We start from the raw sequence: 24,658 nt of genomic DNA, 5'->3' as shown, positions 1-24,658 counted from the left end.
CCGGACAGATGGAACCACTGAGGCCAGTGGGCATGGGGCAAGCAGCTCCCTGGACTCCTGGGCTGCTGGGGCGATGGCACGTTGGCCATCATAAGGACGAGCTGAGGAGGAAACTGGGTGGAGGCCCTGGTTGTGGCCTCAAGGGAAGGCAGCAAAGAGCTTGGAGGGTCCAGGTGGCTCTAGGACAGGAAGAAGCTCAAGGGCCAAGTGCCCCCCAGATCCCAGGCAGCAAAGCCCTCCCCTCCTGGGGAGCCTCTCCCCAGCAGACGCAGACCACAAAGCAGGCACCCTCCTGGTCACTGTGGCCGTGGGACCCAGCAGCTGCCTCCCCGGTGACTCTGCAAACAAGCCTCTCCTGAGCCAAGAGCACACAGACAGCTGCGGAAACCTCCATGCCCCACACCCTGGGCAGGGCATGAACACCCACACAGGGCATGCAGGCCACCTACCCTGTGAGGACCACCACGAAGTCCATGACGTTCCAGCCATTCCGCAGGTAGGAGCCCTTGTGGAAAGCAAAGCCGAGCGCGATGATCTTGATCCCCGCCTCAAAGCAAAAGATGCCGATGAAATAGGGCTCTGTGTCATCCTGAGGAGAGGCACGGGGCACTGGTTACTTCTGCCCTCCCTGCAGTGGCTGGGGCAGCAGGCCCTGTCTGATGGCCACACCCACTGTCCCAAGTCTGATCCTCCTGACCAGCCTGACACACCCAGACTCCTCCAGCCTGGCATTTCCACCACTAGCCTGTGTGTGCTCATCTGCATGTGCCCCCTAAAGGGACACCCCACTGCTGATGGACAGCATTAGTGTCTCAGCTTCTGCTCCAGCTCAGAGCACCCAGGGCCTGCTCTGCTTGAACCAGTGAAGAAGGCAATGAAGACAGTGAGGTGGAAGTGGGTCTCTATCAACTGTGGACACCCTGCCAATGCCCTCCACTGCTATCTCTTTCTAAGAAGATCTGTAACTGGGCAAGGACCACAGCTAAACCCAGCAGCCACCTCAGCTGACCACGGGGCACAGTTATCTGAATAAAACTCAGCCTCAGAACTCAGTCCAGGGCCCACTGACACTTTCAATACACACCTGGATCAACAGAACCTGCAAACACTAGCAGGGAACAAACAGAAACACAGAAGCAAAACCTGCAGCCCTGAGACCATGGGAGCAGTGGCTTCTGTGAGGACCCCCAGGACAGGAGCTTATTCAGGGCCAAGGTCCTGAAACCGACACAGCTGGACCTCAGGGAGGCTCCTGGAGGTGTGGTGTCAAAGGGCCAAGTTTTCCATGGCCAGATTTTGAGGAAAAGAACTCCAGTTGAAGGAACCAGTGTGACCAAAAGGAAAGAAGATGAGAGATCCTAGAAAGACCCCTGTCCTCCACCCCAGGCAGTGACTTGGTCAACAGGTTCTGAGCATCAAGCTGGAGCAGGCCATTTTGGTGCTGAGCAAGCAGCGTGGAGCTTGGGGAGAACAGTACCACATGAGGGTGCAGCATGGCAAGTGACAGTGCTTCACAGGCCTAGGGACAGTGGCAAAGAGCCCTGGGAGCTGGATTTGGGGAGCTGGACCTGGGTACTGGACCTGGGTAAGGGACCTGTGGAGTTGGACCAGGGGAGCTGGACCTGGGGGGCTGGACCAGGGGAGCTGGACCTGGGTATTGGACCTGGGAGCTGGACCAGGGGAGCTGGACGCGGGTACTGGATATAGGGAGCTAGACCAACGGAGCTGGACCAGGGGAGCTGGACCTGGGGGGCTGGACCTGGGGAGCTGGACCTGGCTACTGAACCTGTGGAGCTATACCAGGAGAGCTGCACCTGAGGAGCTGGACCTGGGTATTGGACCTGTGGAACTAGACCAGGGGAGCTGGACCAGGGGAGCTGGACATGGGTACTGGACCTGTGGAGCTAGACCAAAGGAGCTGGACCAGGGGAGCCGGGCCAGGAGAGCTAGACCTGGGGAGCTGGAGCTGGGGGGCTGGACCTGTGGAATTAGACCAGGGGAGCTGGAGCTGGGTACTAGACCTGGGGAGCTATACCAGAGGAGCTGGAGCTGGGGAGCTGGGCCTGGGTACTGGACGTGGGCACTGGACCTGTGGAGCTATACCAGGGGAGCTGGACCAGGGGAGCTGGAGGTGGAGGGTCAGCAGGACTCACTCAGCAGCAGATGAAGAGGAGCTAAGGAGCAGGCCAGCTCCCAGAGCCATGGGCATAGTAATTTTCCTGACAGTGAAATTCACTGGAGGAACTTCCCTCCAGAGAGCTGCTCTGTCCTGCGGGGCAGGGGTCAGAGTGGCAGGGCTGGACATTGGCTGCAAGAAGCTGCCAAGTGAGATGGGACTACCAGCCCCCAAAGCCTGAACCTTTCTCCCAGAAGCCTGGCTCCTGATGGCTCTCCCCAGGGGATGAGGCAGGACATAAGCTCACAGCAGGGGCCTATGGATGCTGCCAGAACACGAGGGTTCACTATGGCCCAGTGCTCCTGCCCTGCAACTCTGATGCTGACTCATGACAGGGACAAGGCCCCTGGAGGAGTGTGTACACTTTCTGTGACCTCAAGCCTTCTTAGTTTGAAGCATCCTCTTTCCCAAGAAGAGGAGCCACTGATCATCTGCCCAAATGGAATAGCTGGGCCCAGAGGACACATCTTCTCAGAAGGCTTATAGACAGAAAAGAAAAGTGCAGGCCGTACTCCAGGGCCACTGGGAAGGAGACACTACCCCAGAGCTCTCCTCTCAGCTCATCCCAGCCTGGCCCTGGACCACCACCTAGGGGTACAGGCAGCCATGGGTGTGGGTGGCACTGGACTTCAAGGGGCTCCAGCCAAAGGCAAATCAGGAAGCTGATGGGTGGGTGGGAAGCAGAACCCCCAGATGAGGAGCCAGGAAGGCTGCACCAGAGCCTGGCTAGCAGGCCACTGAGAAATCCACCCAACCCATTCAACCCCCCTGCTGCCCAGACAGCAGTCCAGCCTCCAGACCATAGTCTAGCTCCTGTCTGTCTTCAGACCCTTGAGGGCTGGACCTGCATGCAGGACCGGGGTCAGCAAAGAGGTCCTCAGACCTCCATCTGGGACACATTCTGCTGATTCTCCCCAAAGACAGCCCCCATCCAGAAGCACACATCCCCACCTGCCACCCAAAGCAAAACTGCTGCACCTGTGAGGCAGAAGTTCACATGGCTGGATGCCAGCTGGTCCACAAGAGGACCCTGAGTCTGGCCACTGCACTGGTCTCCCTGCACCAACCCCAGTCTGACCCTTGGCCTGAGTCTCTCTGGCCCTACTTACCAGACTTCATGAAATATGACCATGCCTGTGCCCTGGACCTCCAGCTTCCTCCCCCTTTCACCCTCTGCTCTGTCCTCTGAAGCACAGCTCGCTACCAGTAGGAGCTAGAGGTCCAGAGGAGGCAAGAGACCCCATCAGCCCCATGCCCAGGTACCCCCAGGGACCATGATGGCCTCATAGCATGGTTGATCTGTGCCCACTGCCACCACCCAACCCACATGGCCTTCTGTTGTCCTCCAGGAAACTCCTCAGCTCCCAGTGTCCACCTAATCATCTCCCCTTCCACACCACAGTGCCAGGAGTGGCTAGGTGGCCAACCAGAACTCAGAAGGGCACTGGGCCCCACAAAAAGCACCTACCAGGCCATATCTCACATCTTCACTGAGTAGGAGTCGTGAAGTGGCAGCCAGGGTAGAGGGAAGACAGAGCAGAGGCTGTGCCCTGGGGGACCTCATGCCCAAGCCCCCCTCTCCAGGCCCCTCTAATTGCCTTCTTTCTCTGCATTCTGAGGCATAGCAGCCCACACCCAGCCCACACTGAGCCCAAACAAAGGGGCCTGGCAGGAGAGAACTATGGGTTTGGAACTGTGCCATCAAGTTATGCTCACTCTGATCCAGCCCTCTGACCCAGAGTCCACTAGGCTGGCCTTCAACATCTGCCTCCTACTCTGCCCAACATCCTGCAGAGGTCCTGCCCTGGCTCCTGGTTCTCACAGGCTCTGTGGTTCAGCACAGATACCACAAGGGACTGGAGGGCTCTTGGCAGGAAGCTAGGGGTAAAAACTATTCAGAACATTTGGAAAGGAGGACTTCTCCAGGAGGGGCAGACCCTGTGGGAACAGGGTTCTAAAAAGGCCACAGAAGATAACCCTGAAGGAGGACCCCAATCCCCAGACTCAGGGTTGCACCAAAAGAGCCCCACCAGGCCTGCAGGGAAGGTGGGCAGCTGACCCATTCTCCCCAGGGAACCCATTCCACCTGACATTCTCCTCTCCATATGAACGCTCTCCCTCGCCCCAGGTTTAGAACTTAGATTCTCAGATGAGAGCCCAGAGCAGCTGCCTGGATGGCCCATCTTTGGTGTGGGGGTGGCTCCAGGAACAGAGCAGATCAGTTGAGCTGGACATCTCAACTTCCTGACCCTACAAGGAGGAGTCAGCTGCCCAGGTTCTATCCTGTCCCCTACCTGAAGTGTGTGGGGTGCTTCCCAGCTCAGGCACAGATTCTAAAGAAAGTGAATCAGACAAGTTGCCACCATCCCACCATCTGGCCCCAGACCCCAGCGCCAGCACTCACCAGGCGCTCCGACATGGGCGTCTTGTCTCCGTCAGGGAGATGCTGCTCCAGGGCCAGCACGATGCAGTTGGCGATGATGGTGGCCAGAATCATGTACTCAAAGGGAGTGTGTGGGTTAAGGACTGGCCAGGAGGCGCCACAGCGGCAGAGGCCGGTGGCCGTGCAGTGCAGCAGCCTTGGCTAGGCGTCTCCCGAGGGCTGAGGATGGTGGGTCCTGAGCCCACCACGTCCACGGACGAGGGTTGGTCTCTTTCGCTGCCCACCCGCATCCCAGGGGACCGCCGAAAGGCGGGGCCTCTGCAGTAGCAGCCGCCAGCCCCTCTGCACGTCCGGACGGCCGTCAGCACCACGGACAGCGCCTCCGCCCAGATCCGCCCGGGCGGCTCCCCAAGGCTGGGGGCTGTGCGTTCCCAGAGCGGCAATACGAGACCCCCGCGCAGGCGCACGCTCCCACCTAAAGACACGCAGCCACAAGTACCTACACAGGCACGTGAACATACATGAACCGAGAATCTCGAACGCACGCACGCGCAGCGCGGGACTCGTGCTATGCCCGCACACGCACACGCAGGCACCTGCAGCCAGCACGCGCACGGGCCCGCATCCACACGGTCTCACACCTACACAGACATGGATTCGCCCTCGGGTGCCCTCCATGCTGGCCGCGAGCTCTGCACCCCGACCAAGCTCCCCAAGGCCAAGTGAACCAAAGGTTGAGCCTTAGGGCGGAGGGGCTCCGCCCAGACCCCTGGGGCCAGCTGGCCGCCGCCTTCAGGACCACACAGACACACACACACACACACACACACACACACACACACAGACGCGCGCGCACGACCACACGCACACACGCGCAGAGACCGGCCTCGGAGGCCCCGCCCCGCCCCCTCCTCGCCGGTCCGCGGCGTCTTCGCTGCGCCTCTCCCGGGTCGCACCCTCCTCCTGGCCCGGAGAAAAATGGCCACTGGGCGCCGCCGCGACCGGCCCCAGTCCTTGCCCTCGGTCCAGACCGCCCCTCCCAGACCTGGCAGACGCGGAACACGGACGCCGCGCCCGGTCCGCGCCCGGTCTCTGCCCTCGCGACCTCGGCAGTCAGCCCCTGCCCCGCCCGGCCCAGTCGCTGGCAGGATATGGCCACTCGGTGATGCGCTTGGCGTATTTGCGGACGACGTTGTCCTCGCTGAAGACGAAGAGCGAGCGATTGACGGTGAAGCAGTTCTGCTTGACCGGGATGGGATTGTACAGCGCCATGGTCCGTGCGCGCTGCGCAATGGACTGCTTGTAGAGGACCCGCTGGCCCGGCTGTAGCCCTCCGGGGCCCGGGCCACCCGCCCCGCCGGCCCCGCCGCCCCGCGCCCTCTCCCCGCTGCCGGCGCCCCCATAGCGGCCGCCCAGCTCGTCCCCGAAGCGGACCATGGCTCCGGGGCGCCGCGCACATCCCCAGCCCGGTGGCCCCGGCAGGGAGGACGCGGGGCGCACCAGGCGCTCAAAGCAGAACAGTCGCCAAGCTGCCGGGACAGAACCGGACCTCGCCCGGCCCGGCCACCGCCGCACCCGACTCCGCGGCCCCGCGCCACGCCCTATAAGGGGCCGGTCACGCGGCGGTGTCTGGCCAATCCGAAACGGCCCCGCCCCCGGACTCTCCGGCCCCGCCCCCGCCTGGTCGCCCCCACCCAGTCTCCACCGCCCTCCCCAGCCGCTGGCCCTCGAGGCTGCGCCTAGGCTGATGCTGCGGCTGCGCCCGGGTTCCGGTCGGTCGGGAGAATGTGCGCCCTCCACGCGTCCCGCTCCGCACACGGGCTGGAAGCCACCAGAAGCGAACCGGTGCGCTAGAGTCTTCGACAGCCGCACTTGGCGCCGAGCCATGCTGTCCCCAGAGTTCACTGCCCGACTCCTCGCATTCCACCCAAACCGACCGCGCTCTCCAGAGACGTCAGCAGTGTTGAGATGCACCAGTCCGAAGAGAGAGGACAGGCTCCAGGTTCCCCAGTAGGTCCACAACTCACTCTTCCCTGGAGGCCGCATGGACAGCTCCTCTGGACTTCTCTGCAGACCTCCCGCAGCTTCCCAGAAGGCCTGGTCTCCCAAGGGCAGTTCTGGTCCTAATGGTTCTCCGATATTCTTGCCCCAAGTTTTCATGACACAGCCCTGTCGAGGGCTCCCAGCCCTTGTGCATACACCAGACACTGAATTGGCTACTAGATCTCAATTCTGACATTCCGACATTAATTCAATAAGAACCAAATAATGGTGCCCTCGCACCACTTTGTCCATCCATCCATCCTCCCTCTCCCCCAAGCATTTTGTAAGCACCCATTTGCCAGGCACTGGTTCCTCCTTCGTGGAGGTGACATTTTTACACCAAGGATAGCAAATATTTACATTGCACCTGCTTGGTGCTAGGCATGATGATCACACACATTTGCTCCAGGTCCCACAGCATGCTGGTGAGAAGTTTTCCCAAATCACTCTTGGTGGGTGGTAGAGGAAGCCAGACAGGGATCCTCTTCACTCTGCCAGGACAAACATCCTGAAAACAAGCTTGCCAGCCTCCTGGAGGAGGCCTTTCTGCCTTGGGGTCGGGGAAGACTCCTTCCAGGAAAGGAAGGATTCTGGAGCACACCTGAATGCTACAGAGGTGAGGCATGCAAAGCCAGGCCAGGCAGAGGACCGTGGAGGTCCATGAAGACCACATGTCAGTATCTGGCTTATATTCCAGAGGAACCTCTGGCTGCTTCGGGAGCATGGAAAGTGGCAGACCAGATGTGGATCTACAGAGCCAATGGCTCTGTAGAGGAGGTGGAGGAACCCTGTGTCTCCACCCCTGTCTCTGTCCCCTTATCATCCAGGCAGTCAGAGGTAGGCAACCCAACTTCATCTAGGAGCAGCTTGTACAGTACAGTCCTGACCTCACTGATGAAATGTCAGTTTTAGAGACTGTCTTTCCATCCCCCTCCCTCCCCCGATCAACACAAGCACCACACTCTGTCTTCTTGCCTGCCGCCCCTGGCCCAAGGAGCTGCCTCAGCACTAAGCATGACACCTCTGCATCACCATCTCAAACAGGAAGGGCAGGTGTAAAAATAGTACCCACTTTAAACAATCAATTTATGACATCTTTTTATAATGAAGAAAAGGCTTTTTCATAAGGCTTGAACTTCATTAAGCAGACAGGACAGCTGTCATCCCCTGAATGGGCATGAAGCTGCCCAAGTCAGGGCTCACTTCTCCGAGAAGTAGGAGGGAAGGCTGCCATTGACCCATTGCAGAACGGAGAAGCCAGCTGGGGGTCTTGACTGCTGCCAACAGAAGGGTAGTGTGGTTTGGATACTGGGCCATGGCTGTGACCCCTTGACTGTACACCAGAGCCCACCAAATTGTGGATGTGGAGGTTAAATGTGGAGCAGGGATTGGGGAGTTCATACAGTCAGGAGGCACATGCAGAGGAGGAGGCAGCTGGTGCAGTGAGGAAGTGAACTCAGGTATGTGGACAGCTCTTCTGCAAAGGGGAGCAGAGACTGAAGCAATAGTTAGGGAGAGGCCTGGCGAGACTGAGCGGGTGGGTCTGTAGGTAGCACCCTGTATGCTGTGCTCATGCTCGGCAGGAGAAGCTGCTGATACAGAGGGAACATGGTGTGGTCTGTACAGGAGGCACAGGCCCTTCACTCTTGCAGAGTGCAGCCAGGCGCTGGCTGACGGCACCACTTGGGGAGGAGTGGTCCTGAGTGCTCACCCGGGCATGTGCGGAGAATGAACTGCAGTGGGATACACAAAGGGGCTGGGCGGGGAGCCAAGGGCCAGGGCTGGATGTGAAGGCTCACACACAGCCGTCGAGTGAATGAACTGACCAGAGGAGCCTACACACATGCTCCCCAGCTCCCTGGGTCCTCATCCTACACACCTGGCAAAATGCAGACTACAAACCTCCGGGGACACACCTACTGGTTCCAGCTGCTGCTGGTCACACAGGGGACAGACCGGCACATCCATGTCCCCCAAGAAGACTGTGGGTCCCGAAGTCAGTGCTGCCCCTATGCTACATGATGGCAGCTGTGACCACGGCCACTGTCTTCCAGACTCTACACCAAAAGCCAGCCTCTCTGTGGTTGCTCCTGAGATGTCCTGGCAATGTTCCCTTCTTGGCCCCACCTCTGGCACTGGGTTGGGTCCTCTTAGGGGAGTGGAGAGGTAAATCTACAAGTTTTTCTTTCTTATATAAATAATGTCTATCTTAAATCTAATGCAGGGCACTAATGGCTCTGCAGAGGAGGCGGAGGAACCCTGTGCCCCTGTTCTTGTCCTCTCATTGTCCAGACGCCATTGCACACACTCATTCTGCAGAGCTCTCACTGTGCTCCACTCTTAACCCTGTGCAACACAGGTGCATGGCTTTATGTGCTTCTGAGTTCTGCATCCAGCAGCACCACATGGTGCTGCAGGGGCTGCCACACACCACACCATGTGGAGTGGAGGGAACCCGTATTGCTTCCCATTCCATCAGGATGGAGATTTGTGCTGAGTTCTCCTGCTCTCTGGTATGAGGCAGGAGCTGCAGATGCAACCCCAGGAGGAGGATTACTGGCCATCGGTGGCGCCTCTACACCGGAGCCTCAGGAAGCTGCTAGTGCAGGCATGGGCAGGGGTAGCACCAGAACACAGGCAGATCTGTCCGCCTCACATCCTCCCCAGCACTCTGTAAGACCAGCCTGGTAGGCATGTCAAGTGCCCCCCTTGGTTTAATATGCATCTCACTGGTGACTAATGAAGCAGAGAAGCTTCTCATGCTTCGCGGTGAATTCCGCAGGTTGACAGTGCTGCTATCCTCCAGGATGGCACAGGGAGTCTCCTGCTCGTTTGGTGATCGGGTGGACCGTGCAGCCCTCACCTCACACATGAGCCAAACTCATCCAGCTCTCCCTCTCTTCTGCTGGGTGTTGAGTGCATGCTCTCCTTGACTTCCTTAAAGTCCGAGTGGTCTTGCTTTTCCTCCTAAGCCACTTGAAACTAGTTCTTCTGCGTGACAGGAGGCAGGCAGGCAGGGGTCCGCTTCCCTTGGGGATGCTCAAACTCTCCCTGCAGTGTGTCTGCGTCCCTGGTGTCTGGGCCCTGCCCCAGGCAGGCAAGGCGCTCCCTGACGCTGCTATGTTGGGGAGTGCTGTGGAAGGACCCCCCACCCATCCTGAAATTCAGGAGCTACTTCTACCCCTTTCACCACTTCAGAACCCACCACTCAGGCGACACACACAGAGCTGTTGACAGCATGTTCACAGAGCAGCTGGGGGCAAACAGACGTCCTTGATGCTAAGCTTCCAACACATGAGCAATACATGTGTTCATTGATCAGGGTCATTTTTAGCTTTTATTAAAAATTGGTTTTCGTAAAAATTTATTTTTTTAAAGTTCAATTTTTCAAACACATTTTTACAAAAGCTGTGCACATTCACATTTACTCTGGGGGGTTTTATCTGATTGCATACTGTAATAAAGGATTTCATTTTAAGCTGTTATTCCAAGACAGTTCTCTGCTGATTTGACAGTGACCTCACTAAATATTGTGGCTGCTTCTAATAATTTGTTGTCAGATTTTTGCTTTCTGTGTAACCATGTGGACAGCAAGTTTCACCTCCTCTTTTCCAATCCTCTACCTTTCACTTCTGGCCTTCTTGTGCCAGCTCAGAGGGGGCGGTGCAGCAGCCTCACCCAGGTCCTGCTGCCAGGGGTCTTGTTTCCACCCGCACCTTGGCCAAGTGAATTGTTTCTGCCCTCATGCTCCAGTCTTCCCGAGCAGTGACCTGTCTGGCCATTACTTTCTCTTCCTTAGCCCGCTGACAGGCCCACCACCTCACTCGGGGTGAGCCAGGATGGCCATGCCACCATCCACTTCCACCACCGAGGTCAGGCTCTCAGACAGTCCCTATGGGGCCCCAATGCCCAGGCCGAGGCCTCCAGACCAGGCTGCAGTGCTCCCCCAGGCAAGTCCACGCTGGGTGCGGGCTGCAACCTGGCAGCCCTGGTGATTCCAGCCAGGAGCCGCTGCTTCAAGTTCTGTCCCTCAGGTCATTGATCAGTCCACCTTTCTGGAAGGTTTTTGGCCTGCAGTTGTTCACCACAACTTCTTATATACACTGTACATGGGACTGTGTCCATTTAAAATTCTTATTTCACTTATATTCCCCAGAGATTTGCCATTTTATCAGACTGTCAAATGATCAGTGTCTGCCTTTGACTGTCTCTGAGGTGCTTTCCTCTCCTCTGCTACCTGCCCCCACGCCCCCTGCTGCCTGCCCCCCACACCTCCTGCTGCCTTCTTTGCTACGTGCTCTCTGCACCTCCTCTCATCTGTTTATTTTGGTTACTTTTCAGCCTTTGTGTTTTTAAAAAGAAGCCCACATAAGACATTTTGATAATGGACAGGAGCCTTGCAGCCCATCGAAGCCTGCTGTGCCACATCGGCTGGGGGGGACCACACCTCCCGGGCCACTCCTGGGGGTTTCCTGAAGCTTCTTGGACTGCCTAGAGGTCAGGGTTGCTGTCATCCAACTTCTCCTGCATCTTCTTGCTGGAGTTGCCTGCATGGCCATCTGCTGTCTCCCCCGGTTTCCCCTGCTCCTGCCCACAGCACCCTGGACTCTGCCCCATCTCATGAGATTGAGCCCTGCACATCGACTCCCACCTGGAAGACCTGGACCAGTACAAGTGGCACCAGGAGGGATTTCGGAACCAGTCACCACCCAGGTCTTGCTGCCAGGGGTCTCGTTTCCACCCAAACCTTGGCCAAGTGAATTCCCAAGGTAGGCAAGGTGCTGTCCTGGCCTCCACAGGTTGGGTTAGGGATGGGTTAGGGTCAGCCTCACACAGGCGAGGCTTCAGGACAATGACTAGGGAGCACCCCAGGGACACTGGCCTTTCAAAACAACAAGGAGTGGGGGATCAGGCTACCAGGAGGGAGCTGGCTGAGACCCTTCCTGACACCCTGTAGAACAGGAGAGGCCCAGAGCAGTCACAGGCAGCCTGACTCCAGGTGGCCCCGGAGGGCCTCATGGCAGCCCTGTCCCTGGGAGCGGACCAGCCAGGGCTGCTTGGGGGATCCCTGGGTGCAGAGGTGACCAACCCTGCTGGAAGGGTGGGCCATGCTGGTTGTCCTCCCTCAGGAGCTGGGGTCATGCCAGGAGAAAGGCGACGGAGGGCTGAGTGGGCACTGGCTGGGTGCCCAGGTGGGGAGCAGCCAGGGGCTGGGCCCAGGAGCTGGCACAGGTGCAGGCCGGCATGGTTGAGCTCTGGGCATCTCGGGACACAGCACCTGACACCCTGGCAGGAGCCCAGGCCTGGGACAGGCCTGGCAGGGCTCTGGAAACCTTGGAAAGGCGAAGCCAGCTCTCCCTGGAGCAAAAGCAGCACGTTGCTCTGGCAGCTGTAAAGAGCAGGAGGCAGGGGAGGGGCAGTCTCACCACACAGGTGGGGGAGGCCACCTGCAGAGCCCCAGGAGCTGAGCCAACCAAGAGCAAGGCCCACGGCCAGGACCAGGGCATTCTGGGGTCTTGACCACAGGGAGCCGTGGAGAAGGCTGGAAGAGCGGGCGTCCACAGGGGAAGACACAGCTGCTGACAGGGAACATAGAAGTGAGGATCAGGAAACCCCAGGGTGGTGACCATGGAAGGCCTAGATCCTGCCTTGGTTCGCAGACTCGGAGCCCATGATGGCAGAAGCGTGTGGGCAGGGGAGAAGGAGCATACCAGGCTGAGCAGGCTGACTGGGCCCAGCTCTGTCCTCCAGCCTGTGGCTGCTCTGCAAGGAGGGGGTCAAGATGCCACGGGCCCGCTGGCTGGCAGGGTGGAAGTGGATTGTGAGGCCACGCAACCGTGAGCCTGTCCTGGAGCAGGGCTGTGGACACTGCTGAAACCAGGTTGGAATTGATCAAAATCCGAACGTGATCTTGCACACATGTTCGAAACACAGCCCTGTGCACGACTTCACAGGCTCCAGAAGCCTGGCCTAGACGGTGCCAGCCTGGCCCTCAGCAGCTGTTTCCCCACCAAGGTCCCCACATACCTTCGTCAGGGTTACCTGTCTCCCTCCCTGCCTGGCCCTCTGTGAGGCCCAGCTGGTCTGTGCTGCTCAATGCTCTCCCTGGCATCCGTCACACGGTGGGGACATAGGCACCATGGGCCACGTGGAGGATGTTGCTGGCCAGGCTGCCTTCCTCATGTCCAGCCTGATCTAAGTCCAGAGCTGCTCCTTCCCTTGCTCTGTCCATCTTTGCCTCGACCCCCTTCCCTCCTGCCTTAGCACCCACAGTGGTCTCTCCAAGGACAGTCCTGGCCACACCATCCCTGTCACCTTAGACCAAGCTCCAGATGGGCTGGAGCTCTGCAGATGCAGGACCGTCACACCTTCCGGGGCTCCCACAGCCCCATCTGAGAGCCATAGCAGTCACCAGGTGGTGCTGTGGTGGGCCTCCTGTGCATCTCAGCACACTTAACAATGTCCCCACTTGATGACACCATTAGTGATGCCCAAACCGTCTCCAGTGAGAACCCTGCTCAGTCCTGTGAGCCTCTCTGTGCCTTCTTCCCCAGGGGAAGAGGGAGGCCACACAGCCAGAGAGCCTCCCAGCAGTGCAGGAACCAGGAGAGATCTAGACACAGAATGCAGACACATGCGGTTGGAGCCCAGCAGGGTGTGGCAATACACCAACAGAAAAGGCCGGTGGTGCCATTAGCATGGAGGGAGCCGACCACCCAGACCCAGCCCACAGGGAACAGCCCATCATGCTAAAGCCAGATGTCCTGCCACCTTGGGTCCGAACCCAATACAAAGGTAATGTCTGGGTGGTCTTGCACATTTTGGCTATTTTTCCTCAGTTTCTGACTTAGGTGCTGTTGAGTTCCCAGGCTATGGCTCTCAACAGTAATGGGCATCAGTGGCCATTTGTTCCCTCTGAAGTTGTCAGCTGGTCATGAACTTCCTGGCCTGCATGCTACTGTGTGGTTCATGATAGCGGCCGAGACTCAGGAAGTCTGGGAGGAGAAGACCTTTTCTATTTAGAACAGGCCATGAAGGCACAGGATGCAGTTATGGAGGCACAACCCAATGGGACAGCACTCTCATCAGGGTGAGAGCCAAGAGCTGTGGGGCAGGGACAGCATACCCAACAGACAGTACTGGAATTGGCATTTGGCAAATTCCATTTTGAAATAAAACAAAAATATAATCTTTAATTTTGCTTCTGAACACCATGTAGTAGTAACTGGTAATAGATACCAGGTAATATGCTGCCTTAAACCATAAAATAAGGCAAAAGTTCATGGAGCTGCTTTTAGACACTGGACAACAGGAAATGTAAGCCATCAACCAACCCCTGGAAGCAGACAGACAAATCATGCTTCAACCCCTCACCTGCCTGTCTCTCTAACTGGGAACAATTTTCCAGCCAGTCTAAGGAGGAGGAGATAAAGCAGAGCCCAATCTTCCTACTGAGATTACAGGACCAGTCAGAGTCCAGGGAAACATAGCTGGTTGGAATTTGAGGGGTGTAGCACCAAAAAGAAGGAATTCCAGAAATCTGCACTGGAGCCTTCATAGGAGCCCTAGTTGGGCTGAACATGAAGCACAGGAGCCCCCAACTCAATATTCCCCAAAAGAAGACAGCAGAATCCAGACAACTTAACAACAGTCTCCCTACTGTCCAACACCCAACTGAAAATTGCAGACATGCATAGAAGTAGGAAACCTGATGCATGTGGAAAGAAATCAGAAACATAGGAGACAGGGCAGATGACAGAATTAAATACAAAGAGTGAGAAGTGCTATTATAAACATGCTCAGAGAGTTACAGGAAAACAAGAACATGTGAGATAACAGTGAATCTCAAAGAGGAGTTGAAGCTGTAAAAGAGAACCAAATGGAATGTCTAGAGCTGAAAATTATTTCTAAAATGAAAAAATTTTCTGGCTAAGCTTAATAGATGTGGCGTGCAGACGCCCACTGACTTCTCTTCAGAAGCGAGGCTGCCGGAAGGCGATGGAACTGCGCCTCTTAATGCAGCGGACGGGACTCGAGCTCCCACCCAAGTAGCCTTGGAAATGAAGGGAGGACAAGGGCACTCAGGACAAGCGGGAGAGCTGGGAAGTCCTAGCTCACTCCCAACCACAGTCTCAGCAAAACAGCAGCAGTTTAAACCAGTTAACACTGAAAACATAGAGACCAAAAACCAGTGCTCACAGGCAAACGAAGTATGTGAGAACTAGTCAGGAAACTGATCCCAATGCTAAAAAACCAGGGCATAAACCAAAGACATTAAAAGCAGGAAAACAAGAGAGAAAAATCAACAATCCCAAAAGCCGGTTTGCATCAGTTCTGAGTCTCCACAGTCTTATTCAAAGAAAGAAGCAAAGGCAACACCCCTAATTCACAACACGAGGCCAATAGGACCAACAGGACCCTGATGCCCAGACCAATGGGACACTTCGAGAAATAAGCTACAGGGCTGGGGGTGTGGCTCAGCAACAGAGCACCTACCTAGCACGTGTGAGGCACTTGGTTCAATCCTCAGCACCACATAAAAATAAGTTATTGTGCCCACCTACAACTAAGAGAGAGAGAGAGAGAGAGAGATATCCATTGACAACTAAGAAAAAAAGAAATAAGCTACAGCTGGCACAGTGACAGGCAATGGCCAGAGGCATGTGATCCTAGCAGCTCAGGAGGCTAAGGCCAGAGGATCCCAAGTTTGAGGCCAGCCTTAGCAACATAGTGAGAGTGTGTCTCAAAATAAAAAACTTAAAACTGCTGGGGATGGAGCTCTGTGGTAGAGCATTCCCAGGTTCAGTCCTCAGCCCACTTCTCCTGCCAAAGAAAGAAACTACAGACCAATATCTCTAATGAACAGATAGAAAATTCCTCAACACAGTATTAGCAAATTCAATCCAATAATGTATTACAAATGTGCAGCATGATATTACCTAGCTGCAGAGCCTCAGTGGGCCCTTCAGGAGGGGATGGCTCCTGGCCAGTCACTGCCCTTGAAGACCCTGCAGGGGCCCGAGGAGCAGAGATGAAGTGCAGTGACTTGGCAATGCTACCCTTTGGGGTACTAGGCCAATGTGTATCTTAACTTTTAGGGAAAATCTTTAATGGTAAAATAGATAAACAGTTTAACAGAAGGCCACTTGTAGGCATGGAGTGGCCCTGTTCTCTTGGCTCTGGGAATGCATTGTATGGTATTGACCAGGTCACGGAATGATGCTCAGATCTGTCCCTGCTATGAAGTGAGGTTGGCGGGGGGGGGGGGGGGCACTTTCAATAAGAGGACTGTGTCTGGAGCACACAGAGAACTCCAATAAATCAGGAAGGGGACAACCCAGTTTAAAAATATGCAAAGGACTCCAAAAAATGTTTCTCCAAAGAAACACAAACAGCCAATAAGTGCATAAAAACGTAGTCATTAGGGAATGCAAATCAAAACCGTAAGACAGCACTTCATAGCCAGTAGGATGGCTGTATCAACAGATGAACAAACTAGACCTGAGTCCCAGCAACTCGGGAGGCCAATGCAGGGGGTGGCAAGTTCCAGGCCAGTCTGGGCAACTTAGCAAGACCCTGTCTCAAAATAAAAAACAAAAAGGGCTGTGGTGTGGTTTAGTGGTACAGTACCCCTGGGTTCAATCCCCAGCACCAAAAAAAAAAAATATACAAAAGATGGATGACAGGAAGTGGTGGTACAGATGTGCAGGGAACCTCCACTCCTGCGCTCAGAATATATGGAGGACCTTCAAAGGCTGAACAGCTGCCACGTGGTCCGGCAGCTCCTCCTCTAGGCGTGGACGTCCAGGAGGAGTGGAAGCACACAGCCCCACACGAGAGCCAGCTCGCAGCAGCATGACTCACTGCCATGCCCATCGACCAGCAGGCAGACGACAGAGCATCATGTCCCAGAGGAGAGACTGGTACGCTGCAGAGCAGCCAAGCCTCACAGCAGCTGGCAGAGACCCCAGACCACACAGGCGCCCAAGCAGGCGCAACCTCGGGAGGCAGAGCAGGGTGGTCTGGCCAGGAGCACTGGGGAGACACAATGGCACTGGGCTCAGTTTCTCTGGGGAGAAAGGCCATGTTCTAAACTGACTATGGCCTCACAGAGCCCAGCCCGCGAGAGGGTGTGGGCGATGCCTTGGGAGTGCAAGCTACAGGGAGGGACACGCACACTGTCACAAAGGCTTTGAGGGTGGTCAGTAACGTGGTAAACAGAAGATGAATAGTATGAACTCCAGAGCAATCTCTAACAGAAAACACAGTGCAGTGAACAAAAGATGGCCACAAGAGAGAAGGAAGAACAAAGAACCCATGAGGGGGGGGGGGTCGGGCGTGGCGGCTTAGGAGACTGAGGCCCTGAGCATCTCAGCAAGACCTTGTCTCTAAATAAAATACAAAAAAGGGGTTGGGGATGGGGCTCGGTGGTTAAGCACCTTGGGTTCAATCCCTGGTATAAAAAAAAAAAAAAAAGAAAGAAAGAAAAAGAGAGAGGGGGGGGAGGGAGGGAGGGAGGGAGGGGGAGAGGGAGAGGGAGGAAGAGAGAGAGAGAAAGAAAGAGAAAAAAAGAAAAGAAAAGAAAAGAAAGAAAAGAAAAGAAAAAAAAAGAAAAGAAAAGAAAAGAGGACAAGACGAGGGGAGCTAGGTGCATCATTCACCTGCAGCCCCAGCCCGGGAGGCCCTTGAGCCTGGGAGGCCCAGGCCGGCCAAGACCCCGTCTTGAAGGGGGGAGAGCAGAGACCAGAAAACAAGCAATGAAGTGGCAGACCCAAGAGTGCTCTCCGCCTCCCCCCTCGACAGGGAGCTTACAGCACTGGGTCCTCGTCCAGGTGGGAAGATCCCGGCACTGACACTGCACAAGCCAGAGCAGAGGAGGCACAGGGTGCCCACGGCACCCTCCTGTTCCAGAGCAGGCAAAACCACACTGGATACAAAAAGCACCAACACAGCTGGGGCCCTGTGGGGGCGGGGACCAGCGGGAAGGGCAGGAGGGCAGTGGGAAGGACCTCTACTCGGATAAGCAGAAGGCCACCTGGTGAGGGCGCCTGTCAGACTGAGGGAGCCAGATGCATGAGGTCAGTGCACTGCACTGCAAATCACGCCTTCACACAAACGTGAAATTCAGTTTCCCACCCAGACCCCCACCCAACCAGCAAGCGGGGGTCTTCCCACCTGCCCACTTTTCTCTCATGGCCCAGGACAGACACTGGGGCTTTGTCCAGTGTTAATAATTTGCCCAGGTAAGGGGCTCTGGTTGCTACAGGAACTCAAGAATCACCTCCATGGTTTTAGATTTAACCCCAGGTTTTACTTATTTTTTTTTATTAATTTTTTTACATTTTGCAGTTCTAAGGAGCAAACCCAGGGCCCGGCAGAAACTAGGTAAGCATTCTACCACTGAACTTCACTCTCCGCCCTGAACCTGGGCTTTAGGTTTTAATTTATCCAAAGAGAACAAAAGGGAAGAAGGGAGATGAGGCAGATGCTCCCATCACAGTGCCACCCAGCCCCACCCCTGGGGCCACAGTGCCCACCATAGAGCAGTCTATGGTTCAGTGAGACACTGCAGCCCACATCAGGCTCACGAGGTGGGTTCCTGTTTCAAATGGTCAAAATTGGCCATGATGAAGTCTACGGAGGGGCCCTGGCCCCACCAGGTTTCCCCCTTTATTGCTCACCTTCCCGAAGCCCCAGAGCTCCTCAGGTGGCCTGAATCTGATTCAGCACACAGCTGCTGTACATCCAGCACCTGACCCAGAACAGGCAGGTGATCCAGATGCAAAACGTGGTCAGCTGACCCACTGCAAGCCATCCCAGGTTACCTCCCCTCCCAGGCCTGGTGGGGTCAACTGTGCCTTATATCCAAGTTCCAGGCAGCTCCTTCTGCCACCTCCAGGCTGAGGTGATCTGCCATCTCTGCATCACAAACCCACCCTGAGCATGTGTGGGCCAAGGTCCAAGTGCTCCTGGAGGAAACTGGCCTCTTCCCTGGCCCGACAGCGCCTGACGTGGAGTGGCCACAGCCTGAAGGAAGGCAACCTGCTTGGGCTGCTTGCCAAGTGCAGGAGGGCTGGTCTCCCTCTGTGAAGCGCCTAATGAGTGAACTATGTTGAAAACCAGAGCCTCTAATCTATTTTTCATAGAGCTTACAAGCTCTCCTGTGTCGAATGAGGCCAGCCCTGCAGGAGCACAGCAGGAGGCCCAGCTCCAGCCCTACTGTGCTGACCAGACCCACTCAGGGATGTGGGGGCTTGCCTCTGCCTCACAGAGGTCTTTAGCATGATTCCTGGCCCCAAATCCTGGCACCAGACACACGCACGCACAGGCATGCCAGCCACCCGGCAAGGGCACTCGCCAAAGGCTTCCCTGCAGTCTGCATGGGGCACGTGGGCCAGCAGGCAGAGCCTGGCCCCAGTGCCCAGGGCGACACATGCACGTGTGGGGCTCTGCAGAGACCAGCACAGCGTGGTGCCACAGTGAAACTCCACTTAAAGTACTTCTTTTTTATTGATTTCATTGAAAACAGAACAAGAAATGGTCTGAGCCAAAAGACTGCTCTTAAAACTGTCAAAAACATTTTAACAGAAAAAATAAACATGACTGCAATATGAATGTTTTAGAAGAGTCACACAAAAAAACCCACGGTTGCTGCACTAGTTACAGTATTTAGAAAGGTATATGCCAAAAAAAGTACATGACCTGCCAGGCCGCCACACAAAAGGCGACGGCAAATTTATTCAACTACAAGACTAACGTTTTAAAAAAGTTTTTCCTGCATTTTATTCTAAAATCACTTTGTTCTCTTTTTACAGTTGATAGTTTATTTTCAGGTGGTGAGTAGAAACCACACCAGGTTCAGCACCGTTGTCTGTGTTGTGTTTATTCTTTGTCTGTCCTTGTGTTCGATAAGGGTAGGAAGCAAATCAGCTGACTCGACGTCATCGCAGGTGGCTTCAGATCATCAGAGGGGGCCAGCCTCAAGGCCTGGCTGGGCGGGTGCAGGTCCATCTGCACCAACTGCTTCCTCACAAAGAAGCGCCAGTTAGAGTTTTGATACATAGGACTAGATATAGGATTTCTTTAAAAAGCAGACCCACGTTTTCTGCCTGACCTCGTCCAGACTGTGACAGAAGGGAGGGTTCTCCCTGCGGCACCTGGGAGCAGGCACCAGCCACATAAGGAGAGGGTAGGCAGGACTAACGGAGCAGCTGTGGGTGATGGCGGTTTTGGCGGGTGCCACACAGGAGTCTGGGCTGGACTGGAGAAAAAAACCAACCCAGTGGTGGAGTGAGGACCTCAGAGATCAGAGGAAGAAACGAGGAACGTTGCAAAGACAAACCACCACGGGAAACTCACAAGGTCACGCCATGTGGAGCCCCAGTGTCTTGTGAGGCACACAGTCCAAAGTGTGGCCCAGCCTGAGCAACAGGCCAGGTTGCCTCAGGTCTGGAGCACTGCTGGGGGGTCTGCACCCCTGGTCCCTTGCACCGCCTCCTCTCCTAACTGCAGTCCATCAGAATCTGATCTCCAGCCTCCCGCTGGCCCTGCTGCATCTCATAGGGGGTCAGTGGCAGCCGCGGAGCTGGTGTCTGGCAGGCCGTTCTCCTGGGCCTCCTGAGAGGCACTGGCCTGCCGCTGGGCCAGGGCTGCACTCGAGTGCCGGCACTTGGGGGAGCCACAGCGGCAGCTGAAGAGCTTGCCCTTGATGTCCCAGAAGCGTTCCCCGTAGTCAAACCTGGGAGAGCAGAACTTAGTACTCTACAGCCAGACCCAGGTGATCAGGCAGGCTGCCCTCCCCAGACACTGTCCCATCCAGGCTCTGATGGTCAGAGAGCACCCCACTCTGGCAGCACATGCGTGACCAGGAAGCAATGCCCACACCCGCCCCTCCTGCTGCACCTGGGAGACCCTACGTACCCCAGCTGTTCTCCAGCCTGGATCAGGCGGGTGCTGAAGAAGGCGATCCTGGGAAACCGCAGGTCCTGGTGAGACATGAAGACACGCACAGGCACGAGGTTGGGCTCGCAGTGGTGGTTTATGAACCGGCTGACGTTCCCGTAGAACCGTGCATCAATGCAGTATACCTCTCCATCCTAGGGGCGAGAAAGCAAGATAGTCGCGGAGGCCGCAGCCCAGCAGTGGCGCACAGGAGTGCCCTCAGCCCCAGGACACTCAAGGGATCTTCTCCTGAGGGCTATGGCAACAACGCAGAGACTTGGAAGGGCAGGGCAGGGCAGGGCAGGGCCTCTGTATAGACCTATGCCAGGACACAGAAAGAGGGCTTCTTGCTAACTTGAGGGCAGAGAGGACCAGGGCTCCAGGCAGCCCACAGACTCATCTGGCATCACAGTAGGATGGAGACCTAGGAGCCCTTCAGATGCAGAGTTTTCCATCTAGGGATCCAGACTGAGAGATGCTGCTGCTGCCTAAACAGAGGCTGCATAGTGAGGAACACAGGAGACCCAGGTCAACAGCAGCAAGGGCCCGGGCACTGTCCTATAGGATTGCATGGAGCTGCCCAGGCTGGACAGACCCCAGGTGCTTCCAGGAGAGGCTGTGACCACCCTTGCTGTGTACCCAGCCTGCACCACCAGAACACGACAGCCTGAATAGCTGAGCTTGTGGTACGAACATCACACAGCAGAGGACCATCAGCATGTCAGGGAACAGCCAGGTCGGAAGAGCACAACCAGGAGGAGATGTGCTGAGGAGACATGTGCACAGACCTGAGTCCTGTGGAGGAGAGGGTTGGTGCCAGAGGTTGCTCCTGGCCTCCTGGTCACATCTACATTAGCATTCATGGGAGGCCCAATGGCACTCACAAAGGTTAAGAGGCCCAAACCCACATCAACCACAGGGAAGCACAGGACAGGAGACAGCTCCCCAGTGTTTTAACATTGGGATGAGGTGAAGCCTGGATTCCAGGACAGTCAGAGTTGTCGACACAGACTAGTTCCCCACAAGAACAGATGCCCTCAGAGGCCACAGTGGGAGCAAACTCCACAGCAACCACCAAAATAAAAGACACAGCAACCCATGACCTGGGCCTGCCCCAAGAGGCTCAGGCATGCACTCCATGGGACTCCAGTAGGAGGACAGCCTGATGTGATCTACCCCAGGGGAACTAGACCCTACCCTGGAGTGGGTGTCCCTGTGCAGAGGTGACAGCTGCCCACAACCAGGAGAACCAGGGTGCTCCCAGTGCAAGACAACTCAGGAAGCAGAGGTCTCAGAAGAGAAGCAAATGATAAAAAGAATCAGGCGTGGATTCTAATCAAAATCCACCACTGTTAACTCGCCACCAAGCAGGTCACCAGCTTCAGGGACCCTCTGGTGACAGTGAATGTCAAACCAAGGGTCTCTTCACAGTCAGTCACCTCAATGCCTTCTGTAAAGCCAGCAAGAGCCAACCTCAATCCCGATGCCCTGGGTGAAAAGGCTGAGAGCTGCATGTCCTGTCCTGACAGCACGCTGACCCTGTGGTGCAGGACAGGCAGAGAGGGTGACTGACAGACAGACAGACAGACAGACACACACACACACACACACACTCTCTGTACCACTCCTTGTGTGAGAAGGACTGTGCCTGCACTGTCACAGTTCTACAAATGGTTACTGGTAGCAGAGGACAGCTGCTGTGGTCAGAATATCTCCACGTCCTTCACACTGCCCAAGAACATGTCGGGAGGTGGCCAGGTCCTGAGGCAGCCCTGGAGGGACCACACCCGAGGAAAGGGGCTCCAGAGCTGCTACCTCTCTGCACAGGAAAACAACAAGTGGGGTGCTGATGAGGCACCAGGCCATGGCCCTCACCAGATGCCAAGTACTGCACCAGAGCCCCTGTGGTCTCTGAGCTCCCAGACTCAGGCAGCAGGCACAGAGTACTAAGGACATGGATAGAAGCAACATACTACTCTAATTTTAAAGTATGAAATCTTCTGTGAGATTAAAAATCATAATTCCAAAACATAAATGAACCGAAATGAAATCTCACTGGAGAAAACCACCGTGAAGCTTCATGAATACTTCATGTGTCCTGAGTGGAGCGTACCCAAAGGCCCCACCACAGAGGCAGCCAGCACATCCAACAGTCATCTGTGCCTACTGCCGCTGGATGCCAATGAGGACCTAAAACCAGAATTCCCAGCAAACAAGATTTTTCACTTAAGAGACACAAGGATGAAATCAAACCAGCTGGGTAAAAGCCCTGCCTCAAAACATGGACTGGAAACATTGCTGAGAACCAGCAAAACCCCGGTTCCTTCATCGGTGGCCTCCGGATAGAGGGCCTAGCAATGCACCCTAACAGCAATGAGAGCTGGGTCTGAAAGTTATTCTCCAGAAAGGAAGGCGACGCCCTGGGCAAAGGACTGGCTCCAGATGTGGATGGGCTGGACGGAGCAGCCTGGTGGGTGCCAGAAAGCAGAAGCATAGGAGACAAAGAATGGCTGTAACTGGTCAGAGCACACTGAGCAGAGAAAATCCACAGTCCACAGGGCCACTCGACCCAGATGAAATAAAAAGACCAAACTTGCTTTGCAACCTGTAGTTTTTATGCCACCTCCTCACCTTGGAACAGGCAGCTAAATGGCCAGTGTGAGGCTTCCTGCCCCCTCCCACTAGGGAGGCTCGGAAGCTAAGGTTTGTTTTTTTATAAAGAAGCATTTCATTTAACAAATGTACAAGGGGTGACATGACAGAAGCCCCATGAAACACAGCTCAGAATCTCCATGGTACAGAGACGTCAGGTGGAAGGGGAAGGGGAGGACCATTCCCATCCAGAGGACAGGAATCAGGCGCCACAAACTTCCTTCCAGGACCCGCTGAAGTGAGGGAGATGTGGAAGGGCAGAGGCGGCAAGGGCAAGATGGTGAGTGAAGTCATCAGGGCCAGGCCAGGCCAAAGGAGCATGGAGAGGGTCTTCCAAAGAGGTCAACTTCCTGCTTGGCATAAGTGCTCGTGGACACAAGCAGGGGACCCAATAGAGAAACTAAAGCAGATGTGTGGACACAGGGAAAACCAATGAATAGCCAGGGGAGCAGGGACAGGAGAGGAGATGATGAAAGGAGGAAATTCCAGAGACCATAAAAAGAACAGGCCAAAACTCCCCCATTGGACTCGCAGCTTGGGGGTCCCTTCTCTTTGGAGAAGTCTGTTACTGGTGCTTTTGGAATAAACCTGCTGCTTGTTTGCTATCTCTGTGGCTTGTTCTTTAATTCTTTGCTTCTGTCCAGAACTACAGGCCCAGAGATGACACACAGAGCTTTAAAGCAACCCTCCTCTCACCCCAGGAACTGCCCCACTCTGCACCAAGCATCTCCAGGCTTCAGTGGCATCCATGGTAGCCCACAGCACACTCTCACATCTGAAAAGAATCTCCAGTGAGCTCAGAACCCCAGAGACACCCCCAAAGGACAGCAAGCTGGTGTGCATAGCCCTTGGGGCACACAATGGCCACCCATCAGCATGTAGCTCACAGACCCTCAGAGGCAGAGGCGCACGATGCAGGTCTCCCAGAGACCAAGGGCCACTCTTGAACCTCAGGTCCCGGTGTTGAAGCTAGCAGCCCTTCCAGACCTGCCTAGCCCAATCAGCTAGAGTCCCTCCCACAACAGAGACAGTGAGGGCCACGCCCTCCTTCACGCGTTCCTACTGTAGAAGCTTCTGTTGCCAGTCTCAAGGAGGTCTTCAACAGGGTCCTCAGACACTGGTGCAGCTCTTCCTAAGTTTATCTGGTCAAGAAACCCTCCAGCTAGGTCTGTGGCAGATAAGCCACAGAAGGCGGCTTAGGGCCCATACCCCCAGGGCCCTGTGAACAGGGTAAAGCTGGAGCAAAGGCCCAAAGCAGGTGAGAAGGGGCACAGGTGGGGCAGGATCTAGGCAGGGCACTTGAGATGCTGACACACTAGGGCCCTGAGACAGTGGTGCTCAGGTGGACACAGTGGGGTCTGCTCCCAGCAGAGCAGGGGCCTGGGAGGCACTGGTGTGCTCAGGGGTCAGAAGATGCAAAGAGACCTCACAACCCAAGAAGACAAGCAGTCCAATCCAAACAG

General features: G+C 55.8%; 2 protein-coding genes across 22 annotated transcripts in view; both read right to left on the bottom strand.

Moving 5' to 3' along the window:
* Cacna1b (calcium voltage-gated channel subunit alpha1 B) overlaps positions 1–6,152 on the bottom strand; it is a 183,122-nt gene extending 176,970 nt beyond the window's left edge. For all 15 annotated transcript variants that reach the window (XM_078048846.1, XM_078048847.1, XM_078048834.1 and 12 more), the window contains exons 1-3: positions 5,714–6,152; positions 4,581–4,687; positions 450–589 (exon numbers count right to left, since the gene is read on the bottom strand). In XM_078048846.1, the coding sequence (XP_077904972.1) occupies positions 450–589; positions 4,581–4,687; positions 5,714–5,996 (530 nt within the window). In that variant the 5' untranslated portion in view covers positions 5,997–6,152. The remainder of the gene's footprint in view (positions 1–449; positions 590–4,580; positions 4,688–5,713) is intronic.
* Positions 6,153–19,093: 12,941 nt separating this feature from the next.
* Positions 19,094–24,658, bottom strand: part of Ehmt1 (euchromatic histone lysine methyltransferase 1) — a 157,903-nt gene continuing 152,338 nt past the window's right edge. For all 7 annotated transcript variants that reach the window (XM_078048823.1, XM_078048821.1, XM_078048822.1 and 4 more), the window contains 2 exons: positions 20,523–20,698; positions 19,094–20,340 (listed from right to left, as the gene is read on the bottom strand). In XM_078048823.1, the coding sequence (XP_077904949.1) occupies positions 20,160–20,340; positions 20,523–20,698 (357 nt within the window). In that variant the 3' untranslated portion in view covers positions 19,094–20,159. The remainder of the gene's footprint in view (positions 20,341–20,522; positions 20,699–24,658) is intronic.

The sequence above is a fragment of the Ictidomys tridecemlineatus genome, chromosome 4 (assembly GCF_052094955.1).
Source record: "Ictidomys tridecemlineatus isolate mIctTri1 chromosome 4, mIctTri1.hap1, whole genome shotgun sequence".
NCBI lineage: Eukaryota > Metazoa > Chordata > Mammalia > Rodentia > Sciuridae > Ictidomys > Ictidomys tridecemlineatus.
Note: the sequence above shows the minus strand (reverse complement) of the source record. Positions and strands in the feature narration are given on the sequence as shown.